The sequence below is a fragment of the Eptesicus fuscus genome, chromosome 24 (genome assembly GCF_027574615.1).
Source record: "Eptesicus fuscus isolate TK198812 chromosome 24, DD_ASM_mEF_20220401, whole genome shotgun sequence".
In the NCBI taxonomy this organism is placed as follows: domain Eukaryota; kingdom Metazoa; phylum Chordata; class Mammalia; order Chiroptera; family Vespertilionidae; genus Eptesicus; species Eptesicus fuscus.
In genome coordinates, this window is record NC_072496.1 from 17,034,411 (window position 1) to 17,056,670 (window position 22,260).

The window sequence follows — 22,260 nt, forward strand, 5'->3', positions numbered from 1 at the left end:
TCCACTGGCAGCACATATGTGTCCTGCTGCTGACTGACTGGGCACTGAACTGTGTGGAGCTGAGCTGCACTGTTGAGTCTGCAGAGACTCTTGGTGGGTTTAGCTGACTTGGGCAGAAGATTTGATCATTATTTGGTACTTGGCACAAGAGTGTCTGAAAGTGACTCTCTGCCATTTGTCCATGTGAGAAAGTTGTCTCTGTTTACAACAGACTTTCTAACTCAGAGACTTAAGAGGTAAGAACAGAATCAGGAATCCAGAGGTTCTCTGAGGGAAACTGTGACATGAAGAGGAAACCACACAGGAAACCAGCCCAAACCTCCAACTGCACCTGCTGCTGGGATGGTCCTTGTGTTCAGGGACTCTGGGTGCCCCCTGGTGGTCACAGCATCTCCTTCAGGGAGGTTTGTGTCTGAGCTCACACTGACTTCCCCTCACTGTGTGTCTTGCACAGTAATACACAGCCGTGTCCTCGGTTCTCAGACTGTTCATTTGTAGATACAGTGTGTTCTTGGCGTTGTCTCTGGAGATGGTGAATCGGCCTTTTACAGAGTTTGCATAGTTTGTGGTACCACCATCAGTATTAATTATACCCACCCACTCAAGCCCTTTCCCTGGAGCCTGGCAGACCCAGCTCATCCAGTAGCTACTGAAGGTGAATCCAGAGGCTGCACAGGAGAGTCTCAGAGACCCACCAGGCTGTGCCAAGCCTCCCCCAGACTCCACCAGCTGCACCTCACACTGGACACCTGCAAACACAAAGATGTTCTGGTCATGAAACTCTCACACATCCACTGTTTCTCTCACTCACGTTCACTCACATACACAGTGTAACTTGTTCTACATAAATTACCTCTTAAAAAAGAAACAATGAAAATCCATTGAAGCCCAAAGCTCATGGTGAGTGGTCTGTGCTCAGTCCTGATCATGGAATGGGAACACCTGGGGATCCCAGGCTGGGCTCCTGTCCAAGAGCTGCAGGGTCAAGGCTGGGCTCATTTTTATGAGCAGAGGGGGGCCCTAATTTCATGTCCTCTTGCTATATAGGGCGCTCTGGGTCGGACACTAATATAAAGGACATGATCCCTGTGTAACATGTCCATTTGTGCCCATTCACTGGTGCATGTCTGTTAAGAATTACTCCCCACATCTGGACCTGTGCCTCCCCCAGTTGTCCCAACTGCTGCAGGAGACCTGTACTAAGTCCCAGGAGAGAAAATTTTCATAAAAAAAGAGGAGGTTTAAAATTAGAGATGCCTTTGACTTTCACCAGTAATGACAATCAAGATAAATCAACCCTCACAACCAGAGAAAGAAGTAAAAGTGCAAGAGGGTCATGATCAGGAGACAGGAAGTTCTATCTGACACTATTTCCCCAACAAAGTGATCAGAGGATAAACTAAGACCAAAGTGTGAGCCTACAGCCAGTGGATCAAGTGTTGGGGGAGAGAAGAACATCTGTGTGTGTCCCTGGGAACCAGAAGCATGAACTATAGAGACACAGACAGAGCTCCCGGGTCCTATTCCTTCAGAGAATTTGGTGCTGGACTTGTAGCAGCTGCATGGCCTCCTTTGTGGTGTTTATTCTCTAGTCTCTGTTGTAGATCGTTTCATACATTGGGATATAGAAGAATCTCCATCATGACCAGCTGTGTTTAGGGGAAGATGTGGGTAATGATTTAGGAATAACTACGTTTAGATCAGGAAAATGTTATTGGAAACCTTGAAGTCTGCATATGACACTTGGGACCCCTGACACCATGTCCTGGCTCAGCTTCAGGTCTCCTGTCTGTTACCTGTCCTGGGGTGTGCACAGGTGGATTGACCTGTGAGAGGGGTGCTGGTGGATTAAGGGAGGCAGGTAGGTTTATACAGGGTCTGCTCTGCCATTGACACTGTGGGAGGAGCTGAGGAGAGTCAGAAGGGCTCTGGCCATGGAGCTCAGGGTCTGGGACAGATCTAGGGAAGATGTGGACAGTGGAAGGCAGAGAGTGATCTTGGGGCAGTTTTCCTGGGGACACTGGAGTGACAGCTGGGTGTGTGTGTGGACCAGGACTCTGACCAGCTGATTCTCATGATCCATGTGGATTCCCCATGTGGAAGCTCAGAAAGTGTAAGCATTCGTTGATCTAGTTCAAATCTTCATTTCCCATGTGATCCCCTGTCCCTGACTTATACGGTGAATGAGGTAAAGAGAAGAAATGACTGAAGAGGGGCTCCAGGATTACCAGGGCAGCCTAACATCAGGCCCTACATTTATAGGAAAGTTGATGCTGAGTCTGGATCTCAGTGTTGAGTTATAGGCTGTACCTCCACCAGCCAATATAACCCCGACCCACTCAAGCCCCTTTCCTGGTGGGTGCAATGAACACCAATGTTCATTAAGGAGAATCCAGAGACAGTGCAGGTGAGGGAGAGAGTCTGCAAGGGCTTCACCAGTCCTGGGCCCGACTCTAGCAGTTGCACTTGGGGCAGGACACCTGGGGACAAGGAGCATCAGTCCCTGTCAGTTACAAGCAGTCACAGCCATCCCAAGACCCCTGCCTGACCCCTGAGACCCTCACCTTGGGGAGCTGTCAGCAGGCACAGGAGAAGACCCAGCAGCTTCATCTTCTTCTAGACCACAGCTCTGCCTTCCCAGAGACCTCAGTCCTTTGTGAGGAGAGAGCTGTGAGCCTGCACAGCCCAGGAGAGGATTTACCCTGGAGCTTGAACAGAGATTTGCATGTGAGACAGCCTTTCCTATAAATGTAGGGCTTGATGTTAGGCTGCCCTGGTAATCCTGGAGCCCCTCTTCAGTCATTTCTTCTCTTTACCTCACTCACCGTATAAGTCAGGGACAGGGGATCACATGGGAAATGAAGATTTGAATTAGATCAACGAATGCTTACACTTTCTGAGCATAAGAAGTAATGGTGGACTCGATGAGTAAATTACACTTTTAATTTTCTTGCATCTTTCTAACAGGTATAATGGGGATTAGCATTTGATCAGACCTTTTCTGAATAACAAAATGTTTTTTTATACACAGTTTCCATTTTTTTTTTACATTGAATTTTATAGAAATAATTAGAGGCCTGGTTCACGGAATTCATGCATAGGGGGATGGTGTTCCTCAGCCCAGCCTGTACCCTCTCCAATCTGGGACCAGCTGGATCAGGCCTTAACAGGCAGTTGGACATCCCTCTCACAATCCAGGACTGCTGGCTCCCAACTGCTCGCCTGCCTGCCTTCCTGATTTCCCCTAACTGCTTCTGCCTGCCAGCCAAATCACCCCTAACCACTCCCCTGACAGCCTGATTGATGCCTAACTGCTCTCCTGCCAGCCTGTTTGCCCCTAACTGCCCTCCCCTGCAGGCCTGGTCACCCCAAATGCCTTCCCCTGCAGGCCTGCACCCCCCCAACTGCCCTTCCCTGCAGGCCTAGTCACCCCCAATTTCCCTCCTCTGCTGGACTGGTCACCCCTAACTGCCCTCCCCTACAGGCTTGATTGCCCCCAACTGCCCTTCCTTGAAGGCCTGGTCCCTCCCTACTGCCCTCCCCTGCTGGCCTGGTCACCCACAACTGGCCTCCCTTGCAGGCCTGGTCCCTCCCAACTGCCATCCCCTGCTGGCCATCTTGTGGTGACCATCTTGTGTCCACATGGGGGCAGGATCTTTGACCACATGCGGGCAGCCATCTTGTGTGTTGGAGTAATAGTCAATTTGCATATTACTATTTTATTAGGTAGGATAGAGGCCTGGTACATGAGTGGGGGCCAGCTGGTTTGCCCTGAAGGATGCCCCACATCAGGGTCTGGTACATGGGTGGGGGCCAGCTGGTTTGCCCTGAAGGGTGTCCCAGATCAGGGTGGGGGTTCCTTTGGGGCATGGGGTGGCCTGGGCGCAAGGGGCCTGTGGTGGTTTGCAGGCCGGCCCCCCCCCCCCACCCCCCATGACCCAAGTGGAGGCCCTGGTATCTGGGATTTATTTATCTTCTACAATTGAAACTTTGTAGCCTGGGAGGAGGGAAAAAAGATGGCGACCGGCAGGAAGGTAGGGAGAGAGAGAGTGTGAGTGAGGAACCCATAGAGGAGAGTATAGACGTGTGTGGTGTGTGTGTGTATGAGCTAGGGTCAGTTAGATTCTGCATGTCTTCCAAGGGGCTGCCTAACCAGGCAGTCCTAGATGGCGGAGCCCAGCGCACAAAGCGGACACTTCTCAGCGGCTGGTGCGGACACGGAGACCATGCCATCTTGAGAAACAGAGCTACCTGAGACTCGGATCCTGGCTTCTGACACAAACCAGGACCCTGCAGCCACTGGGGACAGAGAACTGCTATCACAGCTTCAGACCAACAAACAATAAGAATCCAGACTTCCCGGCAGATTTCCGTGAGTCAAAGAGCCTATCCCCCTCCCCGCAGGCACGCAGATAGCGCCATAGTAACTGATAGACCCGCCCCTCGCCCAAGCTGCAGAGCTTTGCACAGGGACTCGCTCCCCCTTAGGGAATTTGGCGCGCGCAGGACAGAAGCAGCTCCCTGTCAGGGAAATCTGTCAGTGCGCACAGAGGGCTCCCCTTCGGAGGATTTGGGGGAATTTGGCTTGCGGGTCACAGCTCCCCCTTCAGGGAATCTTAGCGCTTGCACAGAGGGGCTTCCCTTTGGGGAATTTGGCGCACAGGATGGACTCCGCCCCCCTTCTGGGACTCTGGGAGAGTGCACGGAGCCAGCTCACCTTCAGGAATTTAAGAGTGTGCGCCCTAGCCGGTTTGGCTCAGTAGAGAGAGCACACACAGGACGCAGCTCCACTTCAGAGAATTTGGCACGCCGGACACAGCTGCCTGGGATCCCTGACTCACAGCGCATTCACACTAAGAGCCAGCGACCCCAATTGTTGGTGCATGCACACACAGGGACCCTGATTCTCAACGAGAAACTGCACAAGGCAACAGAGACTCTGACACTCGAGTCTTGGTGCAGACACAGGGAAACTCTGACTCCTGGCACATGCTAAGGATCTCATTTTCGGCACATACCAACAGTGTGGTGCAGACAGGGCCCCTGATTCTAAGTGTGCACACGAGACCACACGGAACACTGGGGACACTGACCCTGGGCAAGTCTGGTTCCCAACAACCAAAGGCAGCCACACGTCCTAGTGTCAGAGCACTTCAGTGAAACTCGGGTGGAGTGACGTCCCCACAGCACACGGCCCAGGTCCACGAAAACGGAAGCTTGAGCTTTCTGGTGATAGCCAGAATGGGGAAACGAAATAACTCACAGAGGAAAGAAAATGTGGAGTCGCCAAGAAAGGAAATTAGTGAAACTGAAGCTTGCAACATGACTGGAAAAGGAGTTTAGAGTAATGGTCGTGGAATTTATACATCGGATGGATGAGAAAATAAAAAACTTATGTAAGAATCAGGAAGAAATGAAAAGTGATATAGCTACAATTAAAAACACCATGGAAAGTTTCAACAGTAGACTACAAGAAGCAGAGGACCGAATTAGTGAATTAGAAGATCAGGTACAGAAACAAGCTCAATCTGAACAGCAATTGGAGAAAAAAATTAAAAAGCAGACGGAAAGCCTAAGGGAGCTTCGGGACAACATGAAACGAAGTAACATGCGTATAATAGGGCTGCCAGAAGGACAAGAAGAGCAGCAGGGATTAGAAAATCTATTTGAAGAAATAATGACAGAAAACTTCCCGGATATGGGAAAGATAAAAGTTACGCAAGTACAGAGAGTCCCAAGCAGGATCAAGCCCAAAAGACCCACACTAAGACATGTCATAATTTCAATGGCAAATATAAATGATAAAGAGAGAATCTTAAAGGCGGCAAGAGAGAGACAGAGAGTTTTCTACAAAGGAACACCCATCAGATTGTCAAATGATTACTCAACGGAAACACAACAAGCTAGAAGAGAATGGAAGGAGGTATACAAAGTGTTGCAAAGCAAAGGACTGAATCCAAGAATACTATATCCAGCAAGACTATCAATCAAAATTGAAGGGGAAATCAGGAGCTTTGCAGACAAAAAAAGGCTCAAGGAGTTTATCACCACCAAACCAGCAATGCAAGAATTGCTAAAGGGAATACTGTAAAAAGGAGAAATAAACAGGTAAGAAGGAATACAGACACAAAAATAGATATGACTACAAACAAATATCTTTCAGCAATAACTTTAAATGTAAACGGACTAAATGCTCCAATCAAAAGATATCGAGTAGCTGAATGGATAAAAAAACATGACCCATATATATGCTGTCTAAAAGAGACCCACCTCAGAACAAGAGACTCACACAGATTGAAAGTGAAGGGATGGAAAAATATCTTTCAGGCAAATGTAAATGAAAAAAAAGCTGGGGTAGCAATACTTATATCTGACAAAATAGACCTCAAAGTAAAGGCCATAACAAGAGATAAGGAAGGCCACTTCATAATATTAAAGGGAGAAATCCAACAATAAGAAATAATTCTGGTAAACATATACGCTCCCAATATAGGAGCACCCAAATACATAAAATAACTCCTGGAGGATATCAAGGGAGACATTAATAGCAATACAATCATAGCAGGAGACTTTAATACCCCACTATCACCACTGGACAAATCCTCTAAACAAAAAATAAGCAAAGAAACAGCAATCCTAAATGACTCACTAGACCAAAAGGAATTAATTGACATCTTCAGGTCATTTCACACCAAAGCCACAGAATATACATTTTTCTCAAGTGCACATGGGTCATTTTCAAAGATAGACCATATGCTGGGTCACAGGCAAAGTCTCTTCAAATTCAAGAAGATAGAAATTATATCAAGCATCTTCTCAGATCACAGTGGCATTAACTGGAAATCAACTACAATAAATACAATCCAAAGAAATCAAACACATGGAGACTAAACAGAATGCTATTAAACAAGTACTGGGTCACCAGAGAGATCAAGGAAGAAATAAAAAACATCATTCAACAAATGACAATGAAAACACAACAATCCAAAATCTATGGGACACAGCAAAAGCAGTCTTGAGAGGGAAGTTCAAAGCTCTACAAGCCTATTGCAAAAAACAAGAAACAATGGTAATAAATTACTTAACCCTACAACTCAAAGAGCTAGAAAAAGAGCAGCAAGAAAAGCCCCGTGTAACCAGAAGGAAGGAAATAACAAAGATCAGAGCGGATAAATGACATAGAGACCAAAGAAACAATACAAAAGATCAACAAAACCAAGAGCTGGTTCTTTGAAAGGATAGACAAGATTGATGGACCTCTAGCCAGGCTCACCAAGAAGCAAAGAGAGAGGACCCAAATAAACAAAATCAGAAATGAAAGAGGTGAAATAACAACAGACCCCGCTGAGATACAAAGGATTGTTACAAAATACTATGAACAACTCTATTCCAACAAACTGGACAACCTGGAGGAAATGGACATATTCCTAGAAACATATAACCTTCCAAAAATCAATCAAGAAGAATCTAAACAGCTCAATAGTCCAATAACTATCGACGAAATTGAAGCAGTCATTAAAAAGCTTCCGGCAAACAAAATATGGCTTCACAGGAGAGTTTTACCAAACATTCAAGGAAGAACTAAAACCTATCCTCCTCAGACTATTCCAAAAAATTCAAGTGGAAGGAACACTTCCAAACTCCTTCTATGAAGCCAGCATCACCCTAATACCAAAACCAGATAAAGACAACACAATGAAAGAGAATTACAGGCCAATATCCCTCATGAACATAGATGCCAAAATCCTCAACAAAATTCTAGCAAATCGGCTCTAGCACTACATCAGAAAGATCATACACCATGACCAACTAGGATTTATCCCAGGAATGCAAGGATGGTACAATATCCACAAATCAATAGATGTGATACATCACATAAACAAATTGAGAGATAAAAATCACATAGTCATATCACTTGATGCAGAAAAAGCATTTGACAAAATCCAACACCCTTTCTTGATAAAAACTCTCAAAAAGGTGGGAATAGAAGGCTCATACCACAACATAATAAAAGCTATATATGATAAACCCACAGCAAACATCATACTCAATGGACAAAAACTAAAAACATTTCCCCTAAGAACAGGAACAAGACAGGGATGCCCACTCTCACCACTCCTGTTTGACACAGTACTGGAAGTATTAGCCATTGCAATTAGACAAGAAGAAGAAATAAAAGGCATCCAAATTGGAAAAGAACAAGTAAAGCTGTCTTTATTTGCAGATGACATGATATTGTACATAAAAAATCTGAAAGACTCCGTCAAAAAACTAATAGACTTAATAAATGAATTTGGTAATGTAGCAGGATACAAAATTAACGCCAAGAAATCTATGGCCTTTCTATACACCAATAGTGAACTTACAGTCAGAGAGACTAAAAAGGCAATCCCATTTAACATCACACCAAAAAAAAACTAAGATACCTAGGAATAAACTTAACTAAGGAGGTAAAAGACCTATACACGGAAAACTATAGGACACTGAAAAAAGAGATAGAGGAAGACGTAAACAGATGGAAGAACATACCATGTTCATGGATTGGTAGAATCAACATCATTAAAATGTCCATACTACCCAAAGCAATCTATAGATTCAATGCACTCCCCATTAAAATACCAATGGCATATTTCACAGACCTTGAAAGAACTCTCCAAAAATTCATCTGGAATAAAAAAAGACCCCGAATAACCACAGCAATCCTGAGAAAGAAGAATAAAGTAGGAGGGATCTCAATACCATATTTCAAGCTGTATTACAAAGCCACTGTTCTCAAAACAGCCTGGTACTGGCACAAGAACAGACATATAGATCAATGGAACAGAATAGAGAATCCAGATATTGACCCAAACCACTATGCTCAATTGATATTTGACAAAGGAGGCATGAACATACAATGGAATCAAGACAGTCTCTTCAATAAATGGTGTTGGGAAAATTGGTCAGATACATGCAAAAAAATGAAGCTTGATCACCAATTTACGCCATACACAAAAATAAACTCAAAATGGATACAGGACTTAAACATAAGACAGGAAACCATAAAAATACTAGAGCAATCCACAGGCAGCAAAATCTCAGACATATGCCAAAAGAACTTCTTCACTGACACTGCCCCTAGGGCAATGGAAGCTAAAGATAAAATTAACAAATGGGACTACATCAAAATAAAAAGCTTTTTCACAGCAAAAGAAACCATCAACAAAACAACAAGAAGGCCTACTGAATGGGAGAACATATTTGCAAATGGCATCACTGATAAAGGTTTAATCTCCAACATCTATAGGCAGCTTATGCAACTTAATAAAAGGAAGATAAATGATCCAATAAAAAAAATGGGCAACAGACCTAAATAGAATCTTTTCAAAAAAAGACAGAAGGAAGGCCAAGAGACACATGAAAACATGCTCAACGACACTAATTATCCGAGAGATGCAAATCAAAACAACAATGAGGTACCATCTCACACCTGTCAGAATGGCTATCATCAACAAATCAACAAACGACAAGTGTTGGCGAGGATGCGGAGAAAAAGGAACCCTTGTGCACTGCTGGTGGGAATGCAGACTGGTGCAGCCACTGTGGAGAACAGTATGGAGTTTCCTCAAAAAACTGAAAATGGAACTCCCATTTGACCCAGTAATCCCACTCCTGGGAATATATCCTAAGAAACTAGAAACACCAATCAGAAAAGATATATGCACCACTATGTTCATAGCAGCACAATTCACCATAGCTATGATTTGGAAACAGCCTAGGTGCCCGTCAGCAGATGACTGGATCAGAAAACTGTGGTACATCTATACAATGGAATACTATGCTGCCATAAAAAGAAGGAATTCTCATCATTTGCAGCAACCTGGATGGAATTGGAAAACATTATGTTAAGTGAAATAAGCCAGTCAATGAAAGAAAAATACCACATGATCTCACTCATTTATGGATAATAAAGAACATTATAAACTTGAACAAAAAGATAGATACAGAGACAGTAAAGCATCAAACAGACTGTCAAATTACAGGGGGAAGGTTAGGGAGAGGTGGGGGAGATAAGAGATAAATCAAAGGACTTGTATGCATGCATATAAGCATAACCAATGGATGCAAAACTCTGGGGGGTGAGGGCATATATGGGAGTGGGGTGGGGGTGTCAATGGTAAGATATGTACACATATAATACCTTAATAAAAAACTGGAAAAAAAAGAAACTTTGTAGCCTGGAACAGAGCCAAACCTTCTGCTTGCTCCATGGTGGCAGCCATTTCTGTTGGGATTTCTTTATCTTCTATAATTAAAACTTTGTAGCCTTAAGTGGAGGCCAAGGAAGGCCAGGGCTGCAGAAGCTTGGCTTCCTCCATCACTGGGGGAAGCCCTAGCCTCCTGCTCTCTCCAGCTCGATGGCTGCCACCATTTTCATTGGGATTTATTTAACTTCTATAATTGAAACTTTGTAGCCTGGAGTGGAGGCCTGGGCAGGCCAGGGTGTGCAGAAAGCTTGGCTTCCTCCATTGCCTGGAAAACTCAAGCCTCCCTCCTGCTCTCTCTGTGGCCACAGCCATCTTGGTTGGGTTAATTTGCAGACTAGTTCCTGATTAGCTGGTGGGCATGGCTTTGTGGGTGTAACAGAGTGATGGTTAATTTGCATATTAACATTTTATTAGATAGATTACTACTGTTGTCAAAAAAATAAATGACAGCCATTCTCAATATCTTATACCTTAATTTATGATGAAAAACTACCTCCCAAGCTCAGGCAGGTGGGACATTCGTGATTCTTTACATTGCACATTTTGTGATTGTGTCTACTGCTTCTTGTGCAAACTATTTGATATGCAAGCCCATGGCCTATGGCAGAGTCCTCTAACTAGTCATATCAGAAATAGTCACAGCTCTAAGCAGAGAGAAGACAAGAAATAAAAGCAGTGATTATGTATGTGCACAACTCAGAATCATTCATATGTAGAAGTGATGATGGAAGGGGATTTACCTGTTTTCTCAGTCTAGTGTTATCAGTGATGTTGGGGTTCAGAGGGAGGTGAGAGAAGAGAATTCCAGCCATAGAATTTCTCACAAGAAGGGAAACTTCAACCCTGAGAGGAATCTCTCACTCCCAGCCTCCCTCTGCCCTTCCCCTGGGAGGTCACTGTGGACAGAGGGTTCTCCCACAAACATATAATGTCTTTAACATATAATTCATTAATTGTCCTATCAGACATTTCATTTGGAAATATATATTTGATATTTATGTTTTAATTTTCTCAATGGAATCTTGGATGGGACAAAAGTCTTTAATTTAGACCAAGGCTAATCCTATACAATAAAAGCCTAATATGCAAATTGACTGAACTGTGGAACAACCGTCACTATGATGCACACTGATCTTCAGGCGGCAGACAATCAACACAGGAGCTGCCCCCTGGTGTTCAGTGCGCTTCCATAGGGGGAGCACCACTCATCCAGAAGCCAGGCTTATGGCTGGTAAGCACAACAGCCATGGAGGGAGCCTCTCCAGCCTCTGCTGCAGGCAGGCAGTAAAGAGCGAGGGGCGCTGAACTGCAAGAGCCCCAGACTGCAAGAAGGATGTCTGAGTGCCAGCTTAGGCCTGAGGATCAAGCCTAAGCTGGCAGGCAGACATCCCCTGAGGGTTCCCAGACTGAGAGAGGGCACAGGCCAAGCTGAGGGACCCTTCAATGCACTGGGTGTATAGTTTAATAATATTTTCTTAAGTTTTGGGTGATTTTACAAAGAACACCCCAGAAAATGGTGAGCTGCCACTAACCATGTGGATTGTTTACATCAGCCACAAGGATTGTAGCAGGTTCTGGTACCAGAGGGGAGCACTTCTGGGAAACTGCCCATAAATCAGGACATGACTGTGGAACTGGGTGAGGGGAGGAAGCTGGACTGTTTTGAGTCACATGACAGAAATGTGCCTGATGTTCATAGGCAGAGAGTTACTGGACATGTGGGTCTATAGTATCTTCCTGTGAAGGCCCAGAAGGAAGTACAGGACATCATAGAGACAGCTTGTATCATTGTAGGGAATTTATAATAATAAAAGTGTGACATACTAATTGGACTGGATATCCTTCCGGGTTTCCTTCCAGATGATTTTCTGGACTTAGCTGTGGCGGGCAGGGGCCAAGGATAAGGTGGTTGCCGTGGTGGTGGGGGGCTGAGCCCCTTACATGAACTTTGTGCTTCAGGACTCTAGTACCTGAATAATTATGAGAAGGAGTTGTTAGAAGCAGAAACTTTAAAGATAATGCAGGAAAGGATCAAGAGAAATAAGGAACATGACATTGCAAACTAGTAGTAAGGGAATCCCTGTTTCCTACATGCACATTCTCACAGCGTATCTATTCTAGAAGGTAACACCTTCCCAGGTCCAGGACAGCCGCACTTGGACATCTTTGAGGTCATTAGTCACATGGTCTCACCATGTATCATTCAAGCTGCATAATTCACTGTGGTCCCATTTATGAAATATTTCAATACTTACGGGGAAGAGTAGACACCCCTCACTGGATTACTCATTTTGATGGTGTGCCTCTATGAAGAGATATCATTTCATTGGACCAGGACCTGTGTCTCAGGCCATTGTAGTTATCATTATCATCATCACCGTCATCATCATCATCATCACCATAGTCATCATCACCATCATCACCATTGGTTTACTTATAATCATTCTTCTAATTTTCTATAGAAATGGGGGTTGTCCACACACAATGATATTTTATAGGAAAAGAAGGCATGCTTCTTCTCTTTAGATGTTATTGGGAAATTGAAACCCCAATGGCCCAACTGTAAGTTGGCCTTCTTAAAACTGATGACCTTGGATAAAGTACATATCCTACTAAGACACTGGACTAAAACCAGTATCCAATTCTATCATCTCCACCACCATCATCACCAACACCATCATCATCAGCATGATCACCTTCATCATCCTCATTTGCTTACTTATATTTTCTCATTTACTGTACACCTGTTTTTTGAACACATGCCACTTAATATCAATATTTGCTTACTTTGTAAAGTTGTTAAGTACTTTAAGTAGGTAGCTATACTTCATTTTATTTTTTTGTTTGCTAATAACTGATGGCTTGTTCTTAATCTTTTCTCCATCTGCCACTCAGAAGAAATATAAGAAATCATGGTTTTGTCTTTAGATGTCATTGGGGTATTAAAGCCACAGAAGCCCCTGCAAGCATAATCCTTCCTGCTTCCCCAGAACCTCAATAAAATCAAAGCCCCAAGCCAGATTCCTTTCCTGGCTCCTTCAAAACAGGTCTGACTTTCCTAGCATCCCAGAGGTTTCAACTCTGTGCACAATAAACATGCCATGTCCCCTTGGTGTGTGTGTGTGTGTGTGTGTGTGTGTGTGTGTGTGTGTGTGTGTGATCAGCTTGGGCATCTGTACACAGCTGTTGTGTCATCTGCCTCTGCCTCATGTCACCTGCTCTACACGCTATGATCATGATCACAAGTCAATGATCTTTACCAACAAGGACTTTCTTCACTAGCTTTGAGGTCACAATCCTCTGGTATCCTCTGTGCAAGATGCTCGTGCCTTCTGCTGTGTGGGGCTGAGCTGCACTGTTGAATCAGCAACATCTCTGATTGCATTTAGCTGACTTGGGCAGAAGACTTCATCATTAATTGGTACTTGGCACAAGAGTGTCTGAAAGAGACAACCTGTGGTTTCTACACTTGAGAAAGTGGTCTCTGTTTACAATAGACATTATAACTCAGAGACGTCAGAGGTAAGCATAGAATTAGAAATCTAGAGGTTCCACGATGGAACTGTGTGTAACATGAAGTGAAACCACACAGGAAAACAGCCCAAACCTCCAACTGAACCTGCTGCTGGGATGGACCTTGTGTTCAGTGACTCTGAGCGCCCCCTGGTGGTCACAGCCTCTCCAGCAGGGAGGTTTGTGTCTGAGCTCACACTGACTTTCCCTCACTGTGTGTGTTGCACAGTAATACATGGTCGTGTCCTCAGATCTCAAGCTGTTCATTTGCAGATACAGCATGTTCTTGGCGTTGTCTCTGGAGATGGTGAATCGGCCCTTCACAGAGTCTGCGTAGTATGTGCTACCATCAGTCTGAGTAATAGTAGAAATCCACTCCAGCCCCTTCCCTGGAGCCTGGCGGACCCAGTTCATCCAGTAGCTACTGAAGGTGAATCCAGAGGCTGCACAGGAGAGTCTCAGAGACCCGCCAGGCTGCACCAAGCCTCCCCCGGACTCCACCAGCTGTACCTCACACTGGACACCTGCAAACACAAAGGCATTTAGTTCAGAAAACTCTCACACATCCACTGTTTCTCTCACTCATTTCCACTGACATATTCAGTGTTTTTTTGCTCTCTATAAATTACCTCTTACAATAGCAACAAGGAAAACCCAGCTGAGCCCAAACCTCATGTTGAGTGGTCTGTCTTTAGTTCTGATCAGGGAATGGGAACACCTGGGTGTCCCGGGGCTGGGCTCCTGTCCCAGAGCTGCAGGGTCAGGGCTGGGCTGGCTTTTATGAGCAGAAAGGGCCTTATTTGCATATCCTCCTGCTATATAGCTATATCTGGGGTTGTGCTCTGATGTAAATGACATAGTCCCAGAGTGTGACATGTCCAAGGATGCATGTCTGTTAACAATTACTCCCCACATCCAGGCCTGTGCCCTCCCCAGTGGACCCAAATTCCCCAGGAGACCTGTACAAAGACCCAGGAGAGAGAATTGTCATAAAAAGAAAAATAGAAGGTTTAACATGAGAGATGCCTTTGGCAGTCACCAGTAATGACAACCAAGAGAAATCAACCCTCACAACCATAGAAAGAAGTAAAAGTGCAGGAGGTTCATGTTCAGGAGACAGGAAGTTCCATCTGACACTATTTCCCCTTCAATGTGATCAGAGGATAAACTCAGACCAGAGTGTGAGCCTAGAGCCAGTGGACCAAGTGTTGGGGGAGAGCGGAGCATCTGTGTGGGTCCCTGGGAGTCAGAAGCATGAACTATTAGAGACACAGTCAGAGCTCCATGTTTGGTGCTGAACTTGTAGCAGCTGCACTGCCTCCTTTGTGGCATTTATTCTCTAGTCACTGTTGTAGATCCAGTTTCTTCCACTGGCATATAGAAGAAAATAATCATGACTCTACCAGCTACACCTCACACTGGACACCTGCAAACACAGAGACATCCAAGTCAGGAAACTCTCACACATCCACAGTTTCTCTCACTCATGTCCACTCACATACTCAGTGTCTCTGGTTCTCCATAAATTATTTCTCAAAATATCCATAAGGAAAACCCAACTGAGCCCACACCCAACGGTAAGCGTTCTGTGCTCAGTCTTTATCAGAGAATGGGAACAACTGGGTATGCTGGGGCTGGTCTCCTGTCCTAGAGCTGCAGGGTTGGGGATTGGCTGTTTTTTATTTGCATGTCCTCTGACTATATAAGGAGCTCTGGGGTTGGACTCTTACATAAAGGCTATCGTTCCAGAGTGTGACAGGCCTAAGGATGTTGTCTGTTAGGAATTAACTCCCCATATCTGGGCCTCTGCCCTACCCATTGGGCCCATCTGCTGTGAAGACCTGTACAAAGATGCAGGACAGAAAAGTGTTGTACATATAAAAAGAGGAGGTTTAAAGTGAGAGATACTTCTGACTTTCACCAGTAATAGCAACCTTGAGAAATCAATCCTCACAACCCTAGAAAGTAGTAAAAGTGAAGGAAGTTCATGTTCAGGAGACAGCAAGTTCCCTCTGATAATATTTCCCCTACAAAGTGATTAGAAGATAAACTAAGACCAGAGTGTAAGCCTGCAGCCTGTGGACCTAGAGCTGGGGGAGAGTGGAGTGTATGTGTGGGTCCCTGGGAACCAGAAACATGAGCTATAGAGACACAGTCAGAGCTCCAGGGTCCTATTCCTTCAAGGGGGTTTGGCGCTAAAGTTGTGGCAGCTGCCCTGACTCTTTTGTGGTGTTTATTTTCTAGACCAGTGGTTCTTAACCTTCCTAATGCCGTGACCCTTTAATACAGTACTTCATGTTGTGGTGACCCCCAACCATAAAACTATTTTTGTTGCTATTTCATAACTGTAATTTTGCTACTGTTATGAATCATAATGTAAATATCTGTGTTTTCTGATGGTGAAAGGGGTCGCGATCCACAGGTTGAGAACTGCTGTCAGGCCCAGGGGGGCAGTCAGCAAACCTCCAAAGGCACCCCTGGATCCTCCTGTTCCTGCTCCACCTGCTGACTGGCTATTAACCTTGGTATCTGGAAAGGCTCAGTCTCATAAAGAACCTCTGGTGGAATCAGAAGGATGGGGCTCTAGGAATTACTGATCAGACTTCAGGGAAGATGGTGGGTATGTTCCCCTGCTTCAGAGCCACTTGACTGAGTCTGTCCCTGATTTTTTTCTGAACTTGGTACCTTGGACTCCTTGGTGGTCAGGCATTTGGGGACTGTGCAGATCAGAGGTTGGGTCTCCCAGAGCCCAAAAGGTGGGATGACAGGGTTCCAGAGGTTGGGAATTGCTTTCCCCAGTCTGATTCCATTGGGTGGGGATTGCTCCTCCCAAGAAAGGAATGGAGAGGGCTCAGTACAGGGTCCTGGAGGCTCTTCCCCAGATCCCTCCCCAAAGCCACCCATCCTGACTCTTCTCAGGCAGGTGCCTTCTGACCACCCACCTTCCCATAGAGCACAGCAGGAGTGGCTGCTAACACACACTTTGCTAGTAGGTCCTTTAAAGTGGTGGCCTTGTCTCCATCAGGCTCTGGCAATTCTTGGCAGACAAAAACCTCCCTGCATTTCACAGCTGGGTGATGTGTGTGTCGTATTAATGTATTTAGCACTCCAGGTGGGGCCTGGTCTTGGTCTAGGCTGCACACCTGTCAGGGGAACCTCTGCAGCTGAACTATTCCTCTATCACCTTGGCCTGCCAACCAGGGGAGAGGGGCCAGCCACTTTTGTGTGTTCTCCCTTCCTTCCAGCCTCTAGGTAGTTTCTCCTGCTCCATGGTTAAATGTATTCTCTTCAGTAGTCTTCAGTTGGTATTTCAGGTTGATTGAGCCCCAATTTAGTTGTAATTTCTAGTTGGTGCCGGGAGTTTGGTGCTGGACATGTAGCAGCTGCACTGCCTCCTTTGTGGTTGTTATTCTCTAGACTGTGTTGCCGAGGCAGTTTCAAACACTGAGACTTAAAGGATTCTCCATCAGGACCAGATCTGTTTAGGTGAATTTGGTGGTAACAATTGGGGATCAGTTAAGTTTAAGTTTTGGAAATTTAATTATGTAAGGTATTGATGCAGATCACTGATACAAATCTGGTCACCCTTATGGGTTCCTCCTTGTTTTTACCATCAGGGTCTGTGTCCATGCGGACACGTGACATGGTTCTAACCTGGGAGCAGGAGGGCATGTTGGGCTTTCCTGCTTCATCAGCAGCTCATTTCAGAAGCATCATCTGCTCCCTCTCGGGTCCCTACTCACTTCTGCTTGTGGCCCTTGGCAGTGCCGTCACCGTGTCCATACATGATGGGCATCCCCGGGAATCTGAAACCCCTTCACTGGATGGACCACTGAGCAACACGGGAAAAGCCACCCCGAGCCTGGAGATGAATTACCATGGACGGGAATCCACCACATCTGAGCAGACACACATCCAAGATTGTCCCTTCATTATGTGGTGATTTCCTCATTGTTCACCTAGTTTAGTCTGTCTCCCTTTTTTTCTGAAACAGCCACACATAACATCCAGAGTCATTCTGATAAGGACAAACTGACTTAAAATTTAACCCAAGTTCCAGTTTCCAGGTGAGTTCCAAACTACTGTGTTCTGCATCCTAGACAGACAAGTGCCATGGCTGAATTCTAAACAGATTAACATCCACACACACATATGCTCACTCCACTCTCACACACACAACTCCCAGGTGTCAGGAAGGAAACACATCCCCAGGTTCCTGAGGGGTAGTGGAGGCCCTGACTCTCAGGGGACTGTAATAGCTGGACCCTGACCTCAGGAATATCTAGATTCTCATCGCTGGGGCCTGTGGGTGTTTTTATATGACAGGAATTTGCAGATATGGTTAAAGTTGGGACAAGGGAGCTAAGGGTGCTGACCTGGGGATTATCCTGAGCCATCTGCTGGGATATTCCTGTAAGCATAGGGTCCCCTTCAGAGGGAAACAAAGCCAATCAGACTAAAAGTTTTGTGATATTTGAAACCAGACATTGGAATGGGTTTGCACATCCACCGAAGTGAATGAGGACCAGGAGGGAAGTGTGAGGTAGGGAGGATGGACACCTGTGGTGGGAGGTCCTGGGGTATGACCCTCATAGCTGTGGGGACAGTTGGGCTTGTCAGAGGGAAAGGTGGGGGCAGGTGGGCCTGAACTCAGCACATAGGGGCCTGGGCTGCACTGGGCTCTCTTGGTGGGAAGGTTTTCCAAATCCAGGACAAGGAGAGCACTGAGGATGGTCTCCTTGCAGAGAAAGAGAAATAGAAAATATAAAGACTTGTGAAGGAGAGTCCCCATCACTGCTGACATGTCACTTGCAAACAGACAATGTCCCTTTTTCAACGTTGTCTGCAGTGAGAATATGAGAAGAAAGAATCATCCCTGGAGGCAGCTGAGTGCTTGAGAGGAAATCCCTGCACCCAACAGGAAGGTCCTTTCCTCCTCCCCTCCCTCTGCCCCTCCACCTGGGGCTGCTCTCTGTGCTGTGGATCCTGAGCGCCCCCTGGTGTCCTGAGCGCCCCCAGCATCCCAGCCCTGCTGCCTCCCTCAAGGAGGTTTGTGTCTGGGCTCACACTGACTTCCCCTCACTGTGTCTGGCACAGTAATATACGGCTGTGTCCTCCGTGGTCACGGAGCTCAGCTGCAGGGAGAACTGGTTCTTGGATGTGTCTCTGGAGATGGAGGTTCGGCTCTTGAGGGAGGGGCTGTATTTAGTGTCTCCATCATAACGTATGCCTCCCATCCACTCCAGCACCTTCCTTGGGGGCTGGCGGATCCAATTCCAGCGGTAATCACTGGTTGTGATGGAGTAACTAGACACAGTGCAGGTGAGGGAGAGGGTCTGTGAGGGCTTCACCAGTCCTGGGCCCGACTCCTGCAGCTGCACCTGGGACAGAACACCTGGGGACAAGGAGCATCAGTCCTGTCAATCACGTGCTGTTACCGCCATTCCATGACCCTTGTCTGACCCCTGAAACCCTCACCTTGGGTGGCTGTCAGCAGGCACAGGAGAAGACCCAGCAGTCTCATCTTCTTCTAGATCACAGCTCTGCCTTCCCAGAGACCTCAGCCCTGTGTGAGGAGAGCTGTCAGCCTGCATAGCCCAGGAGAGGATATACCCTGGAGCTTGAACAGAAATTTGCATGTGGGGCAGCCCTATTCTTGTAAGTGTAGGGCCTGAGGTATGGTTTTTCTGTGGCCTGTGTGGGGGTATATCTTCCCTTGACCTCACTCAGCATGTAAGTCAGGGACAGGGAAAAACATGGATCATGAGACACATTCATGTCAAAGCACAGCCTCACCTTTCTGAGCATAAGAAGAAACATGGACTAGATGAGCAGTTTACACTTCTACCTTTTCATGCATCTTTCAAACAGGTATAAATGGAATTAGCGGTTGTTCAGACCATTTCTGAATCTGAACACTCTACTGTGTCTAAAATTTCCATATTTTTATTTCTTATAAATAATTACTACCTTTGTGTAAAAAATAAAATACAAAGGAAACCCATTCTGAATATCTTACACATTAATTTATAAGGTTACTTTGATCTGAGAAACTACTTCCCAAACACAGGCAGGTGGGGCATTCTTGATTCTTGTTGGAAATTTTGTGATTGTGTCTACAGCTTCCTGTGCAATCTCTTCCTTTGTGCAAGTCCACGGTATATTGCAGAGATGCCAAATATGAGAATCATTCATATGTTGAAATGATGATGGAAGGACATTGACCTGTTTTCTCAGTCTAGTGTTATCAGTGATGTTGTGGCTCAGAGGGAGGTGAGGGAAGAGAATTCCTACCATAGGATTTCTCACAGGAAAGGAAACTTCAGCCCTGAGAGGAATCCCTCACTCTCAGCTTCCCTCTTCCCTTCCCCTGGGAGGCCACTGTAGTCACAAGGTGCACTCACCCGCAATCATATAATGTCCTTATGTGTAATGTATATGTTCTCATATCAGAAATATGACTTGGAAACATGTTTGTTATGTTTATGTTTTAATTTGCTTAATGGAATCTGATGGGACAAAAGTCTTTTATTTTGACCAAGGCTAATTTGATAATATTTCCTTTAATGGGACTTGTTTTGGGTTATTTTATGAAGAATTCCCCAGAAAATGCTGAGTCTCCACGATCCATGTGGATTGGCTACAGCAGCCACAGGGACTGGAGCAGGTTCTGGTACCAGAGGGAAGTGCTGCTGGGAAACTATCCATAAATCTGGATGTGGCTGTGGAACTGGGTGAGGGGAGGAAGCTGGACTTATTTTGAGTCACATGACAGAAATATGTCTGGTGTTCATAGACAGAGAGTTACTGGAAATACGGATTTAAAGCATCCTTCCACCCTAGCTGGTTATGCTCAATGGTTAGAGCGAAGGGCTGTGACTGAATGATCCAGGGTTTGATTCCAGTCAAGGGCACATGCCTGGGTTGCAGGCATTATCCCTCATAGGGGGTGTGCAGGAGGCAATCAATCAATGATTCTCTCTCATCATTGATGTTTCTATCTCTCTGTTCCTCTCTCTTCTTCTTGTATATTTAAAAAGCCTCCTCCAGTGAAGGCCCAAAGGAAGTGGAAGGCATGATAAAGACAGGTTGTATCATTGTAGGAAATACCTAAAAAAGTATGAACGGGAGTGTGTTAGAAATGAAAAATATGAAAGATCATGTAGATAGGGATCAAGAGAAATTAGGAACATGTCATTGCAAACTGGAGGAAGGGGATCCCTGTTTCCTAGATGCACATTCTCACAGTGTCTCTGTTCTAAAACATCACTATAGATCTCATACCATCTGATGTCCAGGGCTCTGCATTTGGACACCTTTGTGATCCTTACTCACATGGTCTCATCATGGACCATCCAAGCTGCATAATTCATTGGGGTCCCATTTATGAAATCTCTGAACCCATACATGGAAGAGTGGACACCCCTCACTGGAGGAGCCATGGTGATGGTTTGTCAGTATGAGGAACCATCATTTCATTGGGCCAAATCCCTGTCTCAATCTGTAGTTGTCATCCTTTTTTATGTGTGATTCTTTAAAAAAAAACTGTCTTGTTTGAAGTGTTACATAAGTCTCCTTTCTCCTATTGAGTCTCATCTTAATAATCATCAATATCATCATTATCACCATCATCACCATTTTCTTACCTATAATCGTTCCTGTCATTTTCTGTAGAGAGTTACTGGAGGCCCAAAGGAAGTGGAAGACATGATAAAGACAGGTTGTATCATTGTAGGAAATACCTAAATAAGTATGAATGGGAGTTTGTTAGAAATGAAAAATATGAAGATCATGTAGATAGGTGGTTGTCCACACACAATGACTTTTTATAGGAAAAGAAAACAAGCATATTCTCCTTGGATAACATTGGGAAATTGAAACCCCAAAAGCCCAACTTTAAGTTGACACAAGTTCTTCTAAACACTGGTGACCTTGGATAAAGCACAGATTCCCACAAAGACTTTGGAACAGAGAGTTACTGTTGTTCAATTTTATTATCACCATCACCATCATCACCAACATCATCATCATCATCATGATCACATTAATCATCCTCATCCTCATTTGCTTCCTTACAATTATTCCCCTTATTTTCTGTAGCTCTGGATTTTGAACACACATAATGACACCTTATCTCAATTTTTTGCACAGTTTGTATAGTTGTTAAGTAAAATAGGTAGCCATAGTCTATTTTATTTTTTGTTTGCCTGCTGACAACTGATGGCTTCTTAATGTCTCTTCTCCATCTGCCAAACGGGAGAAATCTGATAAGAAATCATGGTTCTGTCTTTAGATGTCATTGGGAAATTGAAACCATTCAAGCCCATGGAAGCAGAATTCTTTCCCTCCCCCATCACCTTGAAAATAATAAAACACAAAGCCAGTCTCCTTTCCTGACTCCGTTTAAGCAGGTCTGTCCTGCTGAAGGGCCTTTCATGTACTTCCCAGAGATTTTAACCATGTGCATAATAAATATTCCATGTCCCCATGGTGTGTGTAT

At 45.1% G+C, this 22,260-nt stretch overlaps 1 protein-coding gene and 1 gene segment (V, D, J or C); both read right to left on the reverse strand.

Annotated features, from left to right (window-relative positions):
- Positions 1 to 396: 396 nt before the first annotated feature.
- LOC129148251 (uncharacterized) lies at positions 397 to 14,483 on the reverse strand. The gene is made up of 3 exons (XM_054712876.1): positions 14,390 to 14,483; positions 13,964 to 14,284; positions 397 to 749 (listed from the first exon to the last, which is right to left on the reverse strand). Exons 1-3 carry the CDS (start codon positions 14,433 to 14,435, stop codon positions 397 to 399), a joined length of 720 nt encoding a protein of 239 aa, XP_054568851.1. The 5' UTR covers positions 14,436 to 14,483.
- A 2,565-nt stretch (positions 14,484 to 17,048) lies between these two features.
- On the reverse strand, positions 17,049 to 19,284 carry LOC103303981 (Ig heavy chain V region 1B43-like). The segment is given in 3 exon segments: positions 17,049 to 17,238; positions 18,828 to 19,155; positions 19,239 to 19,284. Coding segments are annotated over 3 exon segments (564 nt in total).
- Positions 19,285 to 22,260: the final 2,976 nt, after the last annotated feature.

Coding starts and splice junctions, on each gene's coding strand:
- LOC129148251 (XM_054712876.1), bottom strand. CDS start 14,435: ATGAGGTTTGGGCTCAGCTGGGTTTTCCTTGTTGCTATTGTAAGAG. Junction 14,285..14,389: donor CCTTGTTGCTATTGTAAGAG/GTAATTTATAGA, acceptor TTGTGTTTGCAG/GTGTCCAGTGTGAGGTACAG. Junction 750..13,963: donor AACACACACAGTGAGGGAAA/GTCAGTGTGAGC, acceptor TTGTGTTTGCAG/GTGTCCAGTGTGAGGTGCAG.